Genomic DNA, 16176 nt, shown 5'->3' with positions numbered 1-16176 from the left:
GCCCCATAGACTTGTGAGCATCCAGGTGGCGTAGCAGGTCGTTGACCGCTTCCTCTTGGATTATGGGGGGTTAATCCTGCTCGCCGTCCCTGTCTTCCAGCTCAGGGGGCCGAGTACCCTGAGGATAACTGGTCTGCCTGTTAAAGACTGAGGCAAAGAAGGCATTAAGTACCTCAGCCTTTTCCTCATCCTCGGTGACAATGTTCCCCCCCGCAGCCAATAAAGGATGGAGATTCTCCTCAGCTCTCTTTTTGTCCTTAATATATTTGTAAAAACATTTTTTGTTGTCTCTAATGACAGTGGCCAGATTGCGTTTTAGCTGGGCTTTTGCCTTTCTTATTTCCCTACTGATTCATGCAGGGGTGTTTCTTTGGGGTTTTGGGTTTGTTGGGGTTTTTTTGGGGGCGAGTGGTGGTGGTGTTTTTTATTTGTTTTGGGGTTGGTTTTTCGGGGAAGGGGATGGTTGGTTGTTCTAATTGTGGCATTCATTTTACCTGGATATCTAATGCAATATTTCTAAATATACTTCTGGTTCCTTGTGAGGGACTTGATTTTTGAGATGATGCTTCTAGTTTTTTTCCTGGTTTCTGCTTTTTGTTTGTTAAGGGTTTTTTTTCTGTTTTCTTGGTTTTGGGTTGTCTGGGGTTTTTTAACTCCTTTTCATAATTTTCACGTAGTTCCCTTTCTTGAAATTGGTATCTTTTGCTTTGGATTCGTTTGGCCTGATCTCTCACACAACAATGCTAAATCCTATTGCATTGTGGTCTACAAAGCTACTAGAGCTATACTAGAACTATACAGAGCAGCTCTCTACTAGTAATTTTGAAAAGGCCCCTGTGCACCACTAAAGATTCAAAGACTGTTTGTTGCAAAAGGCAGTCATTTATCATATCCAAAAATGTGAATTCTACATTGCTTTTTGATAAGGCATGAATCCAGTTTATATATGGCTTCTCTAATCTCACATAACAACTCATGACTGATATTGTCACTTTGATCAAGTGGTCAGCAGTGCAATCCTAGTATTACGTTTTTATTATTAGACTCTGAAATTTCTTACCCACAGAGATTCCATCACACTTTCCTTTCCCTGTAATACATTTATGCTATTACACTTTGTATTATCCTTTACATACTACCCTTCTGCTGTATGTCCTACACTGCCATTCTTACAAAGTTGGTAGCCTGACAATGCTCTGTCCTGCTGATTATTCTCCTTCCACCAGGTTTCTGATATGTGTATAAGTTTGGGATGGTTCATTGATGACTTGTCTTCATGCCCCCATCTTAATTTTATGTTCCTAGCATTTGTGTAGAAGCACTTGAAAGTTTTGCTTAAGGATGTGCCAATAAATTAAATGTGTTCTAATGACCCTTCGTTATTTATCCTGATTGTACTTTTTATCCCCAACCCCCCTCCAAGCCTTTTCTGAGGCACATTGAATATTAGTTACATGTGCCTCAGTGGCATGTCAGTCTGAACCAGGAGCCGTTCCATGCTTGTTGGCTTTCCTCTGCTTTATGTTCTAAAACCTTTCTAATCTCTGTGCCGGCAGCCAGGCTCTGTGACTGTTAAGGTGCAGTCTGTCCTTCCCTGCACATATTCCTTCTGTTCAAGAAGTTGCCACAGTTCCTAATATACCTAAGTCCCTTCCCACCTACACTATTGTCTTGTCCTTGGAGGCTTGGGATGTCTTGGAAAATGGAAAGTGTCTTTTTATACTATGGGTACAGAATACAGTGAAAACAAGAGGAAGACCAAATATTTTCAGCCTTCAGAGCTACCCATGAATCTCAGACTCAGTGGACAGAGCAGTGCAGGGAATGGCTGGAACATTGTCCTGGTGTTTTAGGCAGCTAAACACAGATTTTATCAGTCCTAAGAAACAAGAAGGTGTAAAGATGTTACAGACTCAATTAAATGTATTTCAGCCAGACTAATAAATAAGTCCATAATGTGAAAGATATTATGCATTATAGGCAAAGTGGAACCAAATAACAGCAATTAATGGTAAAGAGGAATAGGAAAAGAGGTGTGATTGCTGTGTGGCATAATGAATAATTAGGTCCACTGATGCGTGACAGAGCGGTGCAGCTCAGAGCAGGCCCTCAAACTGGAGGGTGTCTTCTCTACAGACTGCATCAAATGTGTACAAAAAGCCAATAGAAAATTTGGTTCTCGTGCTTGAATACAGCATCAGAGACAGAGAAAGGATTTTCATTCTCTTTCATCATATCTTCACCTGCCCAGCATATTTGTTTTAATGTGCAATCATGTTGATGAGATGGACATGAACATATTCTGGTGTTTGTTTTCTAATCTTGAAAAGTTGTCTGTTCTTCCATCTTTCCTTGCAATAAAGTGATGCTCAAAATCTCCAAAATGATGTAATTTTAAGGAATATAAATGTGGTTTACTGGGGCCCCCAGGTATATCCCATAGCATTTCTTGTTTGATTGTGTGAGTATCCCATCTAGTTCATAAGTGCAGTAAGCCTTGTAAGTTTTTAATCCTCCCATGCTTATAGTTAATGTAGTAATGCCACTCTTTGTATCAAAAATCAGATAAACTTCCAGGAATTATTTTAGGCAAAGTAATATATATAAGACCAAAAGGATGCCTCAAGGATAGTTCAAAATGTTGAAGGCTAAAATGTATATTACTTCTCAGGAAATTTAGTTGTAGTTAATGTTAAATGATTTCTTCTTTTCTTGTCAACAGGAAGATTCGGCTGACTGCGGTGGTGTCTCTGGTCTGAGTCCATCACTGTGGTCTATGGTAGGAATTCAGTTGGTCCTGCTTTGGCTGTTATCTGGCAGCAGACACTGCCAGTTATGACCTTGCTAAACCAAAACCTGCATAACTTAATCAAGACCTGGCCAAAACGATAGCCTCAGTTTCATTTTAAAAAGGGTCAGCTATTCAGACAGCAGCAGAACAGCAGTGCTCATGTCTGGTTATCACTCGTTGTAAGACTCATAAAGGCACCCACAGTGGCTGCATGTTGGAGTGTCGGATCCTTAAACGTGTGTGAATGCTGCATCATCTATGCCATCCGAACAGAATTCTGTACGTGCTCCATTGGGGAATCTAAGATTATTACTTTTTTTTCGTTTGTTTGTTGTTGTAATCTTGATGACTTCATGTAAAAGGGCTCCCCTGACAATAGGTTATGTATATGATTTTCATTTCTTTTAACCTTTGGACATCTTGAAGATTTATATTCTTTTACATGAACAGTTATTTAAAAAAAAAAAAAAAAAAAAAAAGAAAACGTACTCCCCAATATACATTACTAGCACCATGATGGGTGCTTTGAACATCAGTTTTGTCCAAACTACTTGAGTAAAATGAAAATATTGGCTAGTCTTCATCAGAAGTTCAACATGATTGAAATGCTTTATGATGAGTGGTTTATTCTTCCAAAATGAATCATGTAGCCAGCTAGGTTTTGGAAGGTTGATAAATTGTTAGTTTGAAGGAAGGAAGGAAACAAACTTCTGTTTTTAAAAATATAAAGGTGCTTGAGAGTTTAACTAAAAAGTGATTCTCATCTTAAACTTGGTGTCATCTTTTGTCAGAAAAATGTTAATTTCAATGTAATATTCACCTCCTTTTCACAATGCAGTTATATATAAAGCTAGTAGAATCCTTCAAAGGCTCAAACAAAAACGCTTGTGAATAAAAAATGTCTTTGTGATATTTGAACGTTGGTTTCCAAGGGTATTTTGCATGATGATGATGCTATGTTATTGTTTTTCAGTTTGTTTTCTTTGATGGTAGAGTATAGTCCATTGAAAAGGTAACTGAGTGATTCTTTTGTGTGAGAAACTGAACATTGCAATGTGTTGCAATCAAATCATATTAAATTATATTATGAAACAGAGCTCTGAATATACTGTGCAATGAAAAGCTGAGAAAATAGGGTAAATTTAGCTATTGTAACAAAAGGGTTGAGTTGGATTTTTTACAGAATAGTGATCTCACATGAAAACCTGTGTACAGATATTTTAAGTATATAAAAATCAGATTTAACACATTTATTTTTGGAAGTATATGTTCTCTAAGGTTCATATCAGGTTCCCCCTTTGTTTCCTTCATATAAGCACCCATAATATTAAAACTTTTGCTGTTGCTATTTATTATTGAAAATAGCATACTTAACAGCAAAATGTCCTGGTTGCTGAGATTAGAAAAAATCTAAACAAATGGGGAGCCTTGAATCTATATGTATGCACATTGATACTTGATTGTGAATAATAATTTTAGAAGTTGTTTTTATACAACCTCATTGGTGATACAGATTGGTGCAGTAAATTACAATATTAAAGTGTAGCATAGTGTTGATGCAAAATATGATTTGTGCTTTTTTTCTAGTTTTCAGAACTAAACAGTATTGCAAGACAGCTAAACCAATCAATGTGCAACTCCGCTGGTATTGTACAATTCTGCTAACCACTGCAATATGCAAATATTAACATGGCACAATACTCTAGCTCTTTAAAAAAATAAGAAAATGCAAAGCATTGGTATGTATATGCTGGCAATTGATTGGTATAATTTTGATCATGCCAAAAGCTTAAAGAAATAATTGGGCATGCATTAATATCCTATGAAAACTGAAGAAGCTACTCAAAGCCATGGCATGGCTTAAAAGATCAGTTGTCTACTGTAGTTGTACCCATGGCTGGTTCGTTGTTTTTCTCATGTACCTTGGCTCCAGCTATGTATTTTCTCATGTTTGGGAATACAGTGAGTGAAAACAATAAAACCTGACCTTTTGTTCAGCGATCAGATTTAGCTTTTTAAAAAAATATCTCTAGTAAAGTCATGGGGTTAAAAGTACGATCAACTGTGTTGGATGACTTCAGGTCTTCCTCAGGGAAGGTGAGCTAATTTTGATAATACGGGTGAAGGTAATCTTGGAGCTCTTCCTTCCAGTCATATTACTGCACTTCTCTTCACCCTATCACCAGTTACCACCTGATAAAAAATTGGTTTGAGTCTTTCTAATGCTGAGACTGCATCCTGTATTTTTCCTTAACGTGGTCAATTGAAATTTTATGGGAGAAAAAAGTTTTGTAGGATTAGGCCAATACTTATTACACTCATAGCTTTTACTCTAAGATTACTTAAAATGCATATTAGTTGCATTTTGCTTTTTTACTTTCTTGAAAGATTGTCAGTATATTAAGTTCTTTATAGTTTTCACTTAGCTTCCCAAAAGAAACCCTTCATGGAAAAGTTACATTATTTAACATTTTGGAACAATTTGCTTATGCTGGTAGGCCATATTTTGAGCTACTTAATAAACATTCGATTAGAGTCTGTAGGCAGAAAGAAAGATGGCACAAAGCCATGCTGCCACAGAAAAACAAACGTGGCTTTTGCTCTCATCCCACTTCCCTTAGTGCTCAAATACAAAAGGAGGGAGAAGGCCATGCCATGCAGACACATTAGCCTTCTTGGGTTATCTGCAGAGGGAAATGTCCTTTGTTCCTCTCCTCTGTCCCTCTCTATGACCTGAAGAAACACGTTTCTGTATAAACACTTAGCCTTCCAGCCATTATACCCGTCTCATAGAAAACTCAGGAGCTGGCCCTCCCAGAAGGGCTTAGTACTGTCCCCATAGAACTCAATACTTTAAAAAAGAAAAAAATGAAATTTTGGCTTCTTTTTGCAGAAAGCAATATATATTTTGATTATATCCAAGTGATGGTCAAGATTTTTTAAAATGCACTACCTAGATATCTGCAAATTACAAAACACAAATAGAAAATGCAATGTGAACTTTAGCTATCTCAAAATGTGAATACCAGTCTGTTAGAAATAACTTGCATGAATAAATACATATTCTCATGCAGAAGAGTATCCTTAGTCTCACATAATGCATAATAGTAATCTTCTCTTGTCTGTGAGAGAAGAAACTTGATCCTAGGCTTTAAATTGAGACATTTTCAAATTACAATATGTTGTAAAAAGTTTGTTGTTTTTTTTTTTAAAGCCAGTTAAAAAGCTGTGTTGATATTTGCTCAGATCCTTTAAATAGCACTAAGGGAACTGTTGGGACTGTTTCAGTTTACACAGAAGTCATGCAGCCTACTGTATGTCTGACAAATAACCACCATTACAGTTGTTACAGCATGGTACTGTGCAAAACATGATCTGAGGACTTAACATGAAAGGTTTCTTTCTAGTTTTTCATTTAAACAACCAGCATTACTGCCAAAACACTGACTGTGGTCCATATTTGTAACAGGTTTTTAACACGACATAGCAGGTTTAATTGACAAGATTTTTAGGTCCTATACCTTTAAGACTTTAGTATGATCTTTTTCATGTTTCTAATGCTTGAGGCTTTACTGCTTAACTTGACAAAAAACAGTGTTGCTGCCATTTATAAGTTTTCCTATAATATTCCTTTTACTAACTTAAAAACTGGCCTTACTGGGTTCAAATAGGCAGTATCCCTTTTAAGTGACCTTTGCAACCCAAGTGTTACTTGCTGTGGTTTTTCGGTATCACTGAAGAGACATTAAGACCTTTTGTTCCCATTAACACTTAAGCTCAGAAAACGTGCTTAGTATGTCTTAATTTCAAAACACCACCTCAGTCCCACCGGTCCTAAAAAGTCAGATGCTAGCACACTGGTTATTAAGAAGTATATTAATGCCTACAAGGCACTGCAATGCACTCGGGTGTTTTCGGAATGTTGACTGAAGGTGAAATCTTAATAACTCCTTCCTTAGGATAAATTTTATCCTAGCTTCATCAGACATCCAAGCCTTTAACAAAGGCCAGATTTTTCTTTTTTTTTCAAACCACAATGTTAATATTGTTAATACGCATTGTACACTACTGTAAAAAGATTAAAACAAAGTGTCTGAAAACAATTCAAGAGTTTTGAAAAGTTAGCCTCACCCTCTTCCCAGCTACTTGCATCTGTCCTGTTTATGGTTTAAAACAAAAACATCATCTTGAAGAAATAATTTCACTGAGGCTAAAGGGATACTGTCTTGTTCAGATGCCATGAAATTGCGATTGTGATCTGACAAAGCTGTCTTCTCTTCTTGTGTTGTATGGAATGTCTGGATCATGCTTTCTGGGATATTTTTATTGAAATGCTCAGTGTGCGTTTCTGCAAAAAAAGGCTTGATTGCTCTTACAAGGCAAGCAGGTCTTTCTCCCTTTTCTTGTGTTCTCTTGACACTTTTGTGGAACTTGACAAGCCTGGAAAAATAATTTTTTTGTAAAAATTTGTACAATAATGTTATAAAAAGTTTATAATCCTAGAACTGTTGTGCTAATTCTTGTGCAAAAACAGTATATTCAGAATAAAAGTTTATCATTTAAAATCAACAACTACTTTGATTGCTCACTCTGTATGATAATAACATGTAAATAAGAGCCTACATAATTTGCTATATAATACTTCTGAGTTTGCTATATAATTGCACCCAAGTGTCTGAAAGAGAGAGATTTTCCAATGTGGAGACAGTGACTTAAGACACTTCTTACTGGAGTTCAAAGGAGGATGTGCAGCAAACCCTCATTTCTGCATCATTTGTGGCTGTGAATATTTGAAAAAAAGCTAAAAAAAATTGTAACCAACAAAAACTGAGAGTCTGTAAAGCACTCAGTAAAATAATAGTCTGCAAAGCATCTGAAGTAGCCCTGTTGTTCTGAACAATTGCTTTTGGAAGGATTGTCATTTACTACCTTGTAAACATTGAAGTCCAAGTGTTCGTTCACATGAAGAAGCAGAATAAAATCAGATGGCTCAGATGGGTGCTGCCCAAGTTGTTGCCCGACCTCTGACAAAGATTGCTGCATGATTTATGAATCAGCTTCTGTACTGCTGCTGTTCTCAGCTAAGCATTAAATTCAAAGTGGATCTATTTACCTCAATAAACAGGCTTGAGATGTTCAGGAGTTGCTTCGCTGGTTTTCAGACTTGCTGTGGTGGCACTGGCAATCTCCGTCAGAAGGGCAGGGTGGACGGCTGCAAGTGGTAACCGCTTTAGAAGCCTGATTTTAATCCCTGACTGCGTATGTGTCAAAGCCCAAAGAGAATGGCAGTTGTAAATTACTGCTGGGTTTACCGAATCCCTGAGGAGTCAGATAAGAGAGTAAGAAATCAAATGCAGATTCTAATGCTGCAAAGTAACAGATCGCCCATGTGGAAATGCTAAAAGGCAGCACATGACACTGCACATCAACATCCAGAGATTACTGGCCTCAACTAGATTAAAGATTGCCGCCTAACTACATGATTACCCCCACATGCTGAGCTCATTGTATCATGCTTTCTGTATGCTGACTGCCATTGAGATGTAGAAATAAATAAAACCCAAGTATCCCTTCCTGGGTTACCCTTCCTGGTACACGTTTAATTTAAATTCTGTATTACAATACACTATTCATTAAGGACCAGGAGATGACACTCTCGGAAAACACAGGGTTTCTTCCCCCACTTCTCGAACTAACAAGCATCTTTGACTTCATCAGTTCGATTTGGGAATGGCTGCACTGCAGTAAGATATTCTACACCAGTCCCTGGTGCAAATCAAGCCAGAATACACTTAGCCTGTCATATCATATTATTTTGAGAGATGAGTTCACATTGTCCCATGCAGCTCTATTGCTGCTAACCATCTACAAAAAATCAAGAAGTTATATAACACTGATATTATAAAAACCCGTCACTGTCACATCTATTAGCCCAGTGCTCTTTGTAAAGCTCGACTGAACAAAATGCATACCCTAAATGGTACAACATTTTCTCTGTGTGTTGCAAAAGACATTGAAAACAATGTTTCCCTTTCCCATGGGCTATTAGGAACTTTTGTTCCCAAAGTGTCTATGGGGGAGGAGGGAAGGACAATGAGACTTCTCTGGGAGAATTATTTTATCTCAATTCTAGCTGTATTTCTTCTAAATGTTTTATAGACATATTTCTCAGTTTTCCTGATTGGCAATATCACATTCCCAGAAGCTGACTGTTCCTTTTGAAACCTGGTTCAAAAACCCAGAAGCCTTTTAGTAAAGGCTTCCCTTTTAATGGAACACCCACACCTCTGTTTCTTTTGGGGTTTGAACCTCTTTTTTTTTGGATCTCACAAGCATTTTCTTGACTAGATCTCCAGTGTACATCCCAGGTTTGTAGAACAGATATTTGAACTTGGTAGTGTGTGTTTCCCTTGGGAAAAAGGTAAATACATTTGTGATTTCTATCACCTAACTGCAGTTGTCTACAATTAGTCATGAGTTGACTCTGCAGTGAAAAGAGTTTAGGAGCTTGCTATACAAGCAGCTAGTCCTGCCCAGGTTTTGACCGTCTGCCTTAATGAATGGAAGGTGGATTCTTAAAAAAGAATTTTCTACTGCTGTTCTAATGCCTTTTCAAAGAGAGGAATTATCACACTAAGTAAAAGCTGCATCTGCTACTTTATTCATTACTTTCATGTTTGTTTTTTTTACGGGCTTTTAGTGCTGTTAGTTTCTGACAGCTGTTTTGAGAAAGGAAATACAAAATATAGGACATCAGTGGTATTCACTCTTCCTTTTCAAGAAAATCTTCCAATTATTTTTTCAGTCACTGAATTAGTTATTTTGTAAACAAAATAAAACTTGTGGAATTGGGAATAGATGCTACCTCAGAATTTACATTTTAACTTTTGTTGCTTTAACCCAGACTCTTCTTGTAACCCAGACTCTTGTGATCTCAGCCTCCATTCCGTGGCTTGACTATTTTAAAATAAATCTTTGGAGCATTGTAATACACACACACACACTATGGAAAGGGTAATTAACATGCTTGGAACACTGACTAATAGCACCGTGTTTTGGTATGTGTGGTTAGCATGTATTATTCTTGTAAACTATTTTGAAAGTCCAAGCAATTAGCACTCACTATGGTAAGGGTTAGTCAGTTTGCCATATAAGCTCTTATATCTACAGGAATCAATTAGCTCTAAGAGAAAATTGCAGGCAACTGAGGTTCAGCTCTGCCTGGAAAGATACTGTAATACCTAATTTCAAATGGCCTGGAAATTAGGAGCATTCTCCTGTCCTACTTACCTGTAGTCTGCACAAAGGTTAAAAGACTCCATATAATGGCAGGATTTGCTTTTGACATCTTTTGGGAATTCCAGTATGGGAAATAACATGCATGAAAACTTGGAGAACCTGGGGCTAAATCATACTCAGTGGGATTCACTAGGTGAGCACTAGGTGATTCACTAGGTGTCTGTGTTCCTAGGCTGATCAGTGGAGATCCACGCAATATAGTCAGTGGAGGAGGAAGAACTATTCAGATGAACAACCACTGGGGTTTGACTGCAGTTGCACACACAACCTTTCTATTGAAATTGAGGCATAAGGATGCTAGATCCAGAGAAAGACAGAACAAGCAGTGGAGATATATTAGTTCAAAACTTGATTCTTCTGTTTTGCTGGATCAAGCTAGTTCCTAGGATCAAGGTCTGGACTCAGTAAATTCCACCTAAGAGAAGACAGATGTGAAATTTAGGCTCTTAGCTACCAGAGAATGATAGAGACTTACATCTGCTTTAACAGCCATTGCTATGCAGACATAGCAGAAGCGATGCCAAACTCCAGGTGCTGGGAGAAGCTTGTTTTGATGGCTGTGGTTGGAGCATAGACTGGGCCAACACTGAATTCCTTCCAAAATGGAGGGGAGGTAGTGGTAATGATGGAGGGGATGTTACTCATCTCTTGTATCATGTGCTTCCACTTAAAGTACTTGTCTCAAAAGCGTAAAGTCTGTTTCTAATCTGTCTTTAGTCTGAGAATATCTATGGGAGAGGGAGTCTGAGCACTTACAAACAGAGGCAGCAATGAAATCTAGCCTACAAAATAGATGGCTACCTTGAATGGTCTTGCCATCAGGCTGTTGAAGAAATGTCTACAATAAGCAGAAAAGCAAGCAGCCTTAAACTTTTATTTTACTTTTTTTTTTTTTAAGACATTGTTATCATTTCATTATGGCATGAGAAGAAACAGAGAGGTAGGTAGAAATTGAAGATCTAGAGAGTTCTGGAAAGGTTAGGTATTTCTACTTATGTAGGTGGCAGTGGTGTGCAGGATATTCAGCACCACAGTTTTGTGTGTTTGGGGTCCCAAATTTTGACTAAGTCACATTTTAGTTCTTAGGTGCTATGATTTGGGATTCTGAAGTTAGACAATGTTTCTGGGACATTTCTGAGTATGGTATTTATGCCATTAATGATTTGAGGGGGTTTTTGACTGATTTTTTATATTTCTGTCCAATTCCAATCTGGCAAGTCACACAGTGTCAAGCTTTAAAACACATTCTTAATTTTCAGTGAATGAAAATCCTCCCCATCCACAAGGAAAGCAGTTGTGCTTAAACCTAAACACTTAGTACTAGGAAGTAGGATTGAGCCCCAGCTTTGATTTTAGTAGACTGTTTTATTGCTTGGAAAATGTGTTGCTCATAGATTCAACCAAAAATTCCATATGCACTTGTGATTGTATCCAACTTTGCATAATCCTGTAGCTGAGGCAGTAGCATGGAAGAACAGTGGTGACAGACTTTATTTTGAGGATCAGATGGACACTGCTTTGACTGTCAGCTCATGGTACAGCTAAGAAAGTTTTATTTTCTTAAACCTGACTTGCTGTGCAACCTGAAATGTGAGAGTAACATGGTCAGAGGAAAGCAGGTAGGAAATTTATGTGTAGTTACAACAGCCTGCAGAGAGGTCACATCTGGCACCACAGTAGTGCCTGCTGCTCTCCCTGAGGTGTGTCCACCAGGCTAAGGCGACTGCCAGGCAATGCCAGCACTGCCTGGTGATTCTCTGGGAGTGATGGGAAGAGCTGTACACCTAAATGAAGCAAACTGGGGTATCTAGCTCTCTGTCTCCCTCTATTAACAACAGGGAATTCAATGAGCTACATTATGTCTCAGTTTTCAGATGCCCAAAATTTCACTGAGAAAAATTGTAGAGACAATAGCTTTCAATTGCTTCCACACCTCTTGGCGAATGTAGGTGTTAAGCTAAGATTTTGAGGTATTAAGATTTTTTGGGGAAGTATGCATGTGGACATAAATATTTTTATGCCTTTTAGATACTACCCATGGGCTTCTAACAACCTGCCAGTATGCTTTGCTTTCACAAGGTCAAACAGCCCCACTGTGCTTTTCTGTGGCAGATGACATGAGTAAAACCATGCGTTAAAGCAGCCTGTATGTAAGGCCTCCTTTGCAGAGCATGAAGTAGAACTTACAGTGTGATACTGTTTTTTAGAATCTGTAGTTGAGTGAAATGTCTTAAATAGAAACTGGCCTTGTTCTGAATGAAAACCTATCCTGGGCACTGCACAGATAGGCACCTTTATTGTTTCCAGAAGAAGTTGTCTCATGTAAATGGATATTCTGTTACTAGAGGGCTTTTTTTTAATAGCTTAAATAGCCATTTTAAAAATACAGAATAGTGTGGAATGCTATACTTTATAGCTTAGCTGTATTCACCCTGCTGTAACTAAGACCCTGGACTGCCTTCACCATAGCTGAGGCTTTTGCCTGCAATTTGTAATTCAGCTGATTTACACAGTCCAGTGGATGGCAGAATCAAGTTCCAAAACAGTGCAGATGGTGATGACAATAGTAACAGTGGAATAGTTTTGGGTTGGTTTTTTCCCACTAAACCCAACCAACCAACCAACGAACCAACCAAACACCCAGATAATACATCCTTTAAAAAGTAACAAAAAATATGCATGATTGAATTGATTGCCATTAGGAAACACGGTATTTTTCATTGCTTCGTGTTAGCACCTTTCTGCACTGTGGGTTTTTTTTTCCAAAGTTTATAACGTGTAATGAACCTGTATCAAAAATAAAGCCAAGCTAGTTCATTTTTAAATGCAACATGGAATGAGTGCTATACTGGACATAACCTTTCTCCAATAGATACAGAATCTCTTATTAAAACTATAGGGAATTTAATAGCTATAGCTTTATAGGTTATCAGACATACTTAGCTTTAATTCTTGGTAGAATTAAATTCACAGTTGCTGAACCAAATAGCTAATTTCAATTCTGAGCGAATCAGAAATGTAAAATTGTTCGATCAATAGTATACCAGTGAGGTTGCATTTAAATTGTAGGTAGATGCTCAATTTCTTGCTACAATGCTGCTCATGATAGATGAACTCTCTACTTAAAACTTCAAGGTCTGTTTGTCTAAAGTCAAAAACTTAAAATTGTCCTGTACTGTTTTTTTCTGACACTGTTATGCATCGTGATGTACTTAAGGAAGTCTGGATTTTCAAGGCTGCCAAACATTTGCCTCTCAGAGCAGAAACTGGCAGAGGAGATTGAAGGATTAGCCACTTCTGAAAAGCAGACATATTTTATTAAGGAAAATAACCACTCTTTGGAGGAATCTTAACCAGCCTAGAAAAGATAGTGCTCTTTCTTTAGGCTAATGGCAACAAGAAGCTTGAAGTCAGTGAGCCATACAAGAATATAAAGCTATGAGATGCCAGACTCTGTACAGATGATGCGTAGAGTGCAGTGCACAAGCAGAGGCTCTTTGAAGTTCACGCTGATATCCAGTGAGGTTGGTATCCATACTGATCACCTCTCATTATTTAAGACAGTGATGATTGTTCTTTGCCACCCGCATATCTGACTCATTTCTCCTCCTTCCTAGCCCATGCAGGCTGCTAGCAGACTTCAACCCCTGTGCTCAGCAGTGCAACTACGGTGGTGTCGCTTGCAGCGGCTGCAGGCATCTTTCAAACATTTCTACACACAAATACACAGCAGAACTCGCCTCAGTCTCTGTACTTGATGGCGTTACTCACCACTGGTCAGAGGAAAACCTGACAGATGAAATTCATAATTAAAGCCACAAATAATAAAATTTGAAAAGTATGTCTAGAGTGTCTGGATATAGTTTTGCATAGAGTAATACAATCTTTGGCAGTGCCAGGCAATTGCCTTTTGGAAACATTGGGTGGCCTGAAATTAATTTGTTTAGATTTTGCTTATGTAAAAATGTTCAATTTCATGACAACATCTGTTATGAACCCAGAGGTTATAGATGTCCAACTTGCATTTATATGAAATAGAACCAGATGCAGCTGTTGGGAAACGGACTATAAAATCATCTGAATATTTTTTAAGTGACTTCACTGATATTTTGTCTCATGTTTTCTTACAATTCATGATTAATATTTTTAAAGGTGATTTGTCTTTCATCTCGGGTTCCATTATTGTTGACCTAACCTTAAGAAAACATGATAGAGCTTGAGAAGGAAGAACGTTTGCTGATTATAATATTTCTATATATTTCAACTAGTAAAACGTGAACTGAAGTCTGTACAGTTATAAATTATGGATATTACAAGAAAATTGTGTTCTTTTTTTTTCTTTTTTTCTCCCAAGCAGAGAAAAGCTGAAGAATTTTTGTCTTTTTATTATACTGCTGTGGATGATAGCACTATGTCGAGTGGATTAAAAAGCTGATTGTCCTTTTGACTCAACAACTGTGATTGATAGAGGTAGAATATATGTGGCAGGCTCTCTCTTTACCTCTTTTGTATGACTAATAGTAGGTTGTAACAATTAAAGGACACAAGCTTCATCTTCATTTCTGGTTGTGGAAATTCAAGAAACATTTGTTCTGAAAGTAGAAATGGTATTTATGGAAAAGCTTTCTGAGGTTTCTAGTAGTGCCATCTGGTTGCTCCACCAAACAATTGTTGCAGTCAATTGTCTGAAAACCATAGAACTGAAGCACTTGCTTTAAATTTAGCACTTGTTTTATTATATTGCTGGGGGGAACATTGCACATGCATAAAGCCAAGTATGTGTTTAAATACTCTCATGGAATAAAAGTATTTAACAGCTAATACGTTGATGTCTGCAGTGGGAGTTCTGTTATACTCCTTTTCAAAGCTACTTTATGCTTGAGATATCACTGCTAATTTTGTCTTTTACTATTGTGGGGTTGCATATATTCATGCTTTCAAAAAAAAAAAAGAAAAAAAACCTTTTTTAAGAATGATACCTTAAACTCTAAAAATGAGCTATTGCAATTTTCCTCATGCCAAAAAAGGAAAAAAAGGGAAAAATTGTGTTCTCTATGAGAATTTTTGAAGTTATTTCAACAAATGGCAAAATTATGATTAAACTCCTATTTGAATCATTATGACATCTCAGGCCTTATGTGGCACTTGGTGACACATCAAGCCTTCACAGGGAAATGAAATAACTACTAAAAGTGTGATGAAACATTGTGAGCTTTGTTCTTTGTAACAATTCCATATCCCTATTGCAAAGATTGTAAAGAAAATACTCCAGCCATATTCCTGCCTCTTTCCAAAGCAAATGGAGGGATACGGGCTCTTTAGGAAGGACAGGCAGGGGAGACGACGAAGGGGTGTCACCCGCTATGTCAATGACCAGCTGGAGTGCATGGGGCTCTGCCTGGGGATGGATGAGGAGCCAACCGAGAGCTTATGGGTCAGGAATAAAGGAAACGACTGAGAAGGCTGGAGGTGCACAAGAAGCTGGGAGGGGGCACAGCCAGGACAGCTGACCCCAACTGGCCAAAGGGATATTCCATACCATGTGACATCATGCTCAGTTCATAAACTGGGGGAAAGCTGGCCGGGGGGGTGGCTGCTTGGGGACTGGTTGGGCATCGGTTGGCGGGTGGTGAGAAATTGCATTGTGCATCACTGGCTTTGTATATTCTTCTATTATTTTTATTATTATTATCATTATTATTATACATTTAATAATATATTTTATAATATATAATCATATATATATCACTGCCTTGGCTGAAGTTGACCACGAAATGGTGGAGTTCAAGATCCTTAGGGCACCGAGGAGGGCGCACAGCAAGCTCACTACCCTAGACATCAGGAGAGCAGACTTTGGCCGCTTCAGGGATCTGCTTGGTAGAGTGCCGTGGGACAAAGCCCTGGAGGGAAGAGGGGCCCAGGAAAGCTGGGTAATATTCAAGGATGACCTCCTCCAAGCTCAGGAGTGATGCATCCCAACAAAGAGGAAGTCAGGCAAAAATGCCAGGAGGCCTGCATGGATGAACAAGGAGCTCCTGGACAAACTCAAACACAAAAAGGAAGCCTACAGAGGGTGGAAGCAAGGA

At 38.1% G+C, this 16176-nt stretch overlaps 1 protein-coding gene across 1 annotated transcript in view; it reads left to right on the top strand.

The window, feature by feature from the left end:
• The window catches only part of CACNA2D1 (calcium channel, voltage-dependent, alpha 2/delta subunit 1), a 379635-nt gene extending 372275 nt beyond the window's left edge, over window positions 1-7360 (top strand). The window contains exon 38 of the mRNA XM_009328361.1: window positions 2723-7360. Coding sequence (XP_009326636.1) covers window positions 2723-2839 — 117 coding nt within the window. The 3' untranslated portion in view covers window positions 2840-7360. The remainder of the gene's footprint in view (window positions 1-2722) is intronic.
• The last annotated feature ends 8816 nt before the right edge of the window (window positions 7361-16176 follow it).

Source organism: Pygoscelis adeliae, unplaced genomic scaffold, assembly GCF_000699105.1.
Source record: "Pygoscelis adeliae isolate BGI_AS28 unplaced genomic scaffold, ASM69910v1 Scaffold267, whole genome shotgun sequence".
Classification (NCBI taxonomy): Eukaryota; Metazoa; Chordata; class Aves; order Sphenisciformes; family Spheniscidae; genus Pygoscelis; species Pygoscelis adeliae.
The sequence above is the reverse complement of the archived record's forward strand: the minus strand, read 5'-3'. Positions and strand labels throughout refer to the sequence as shown.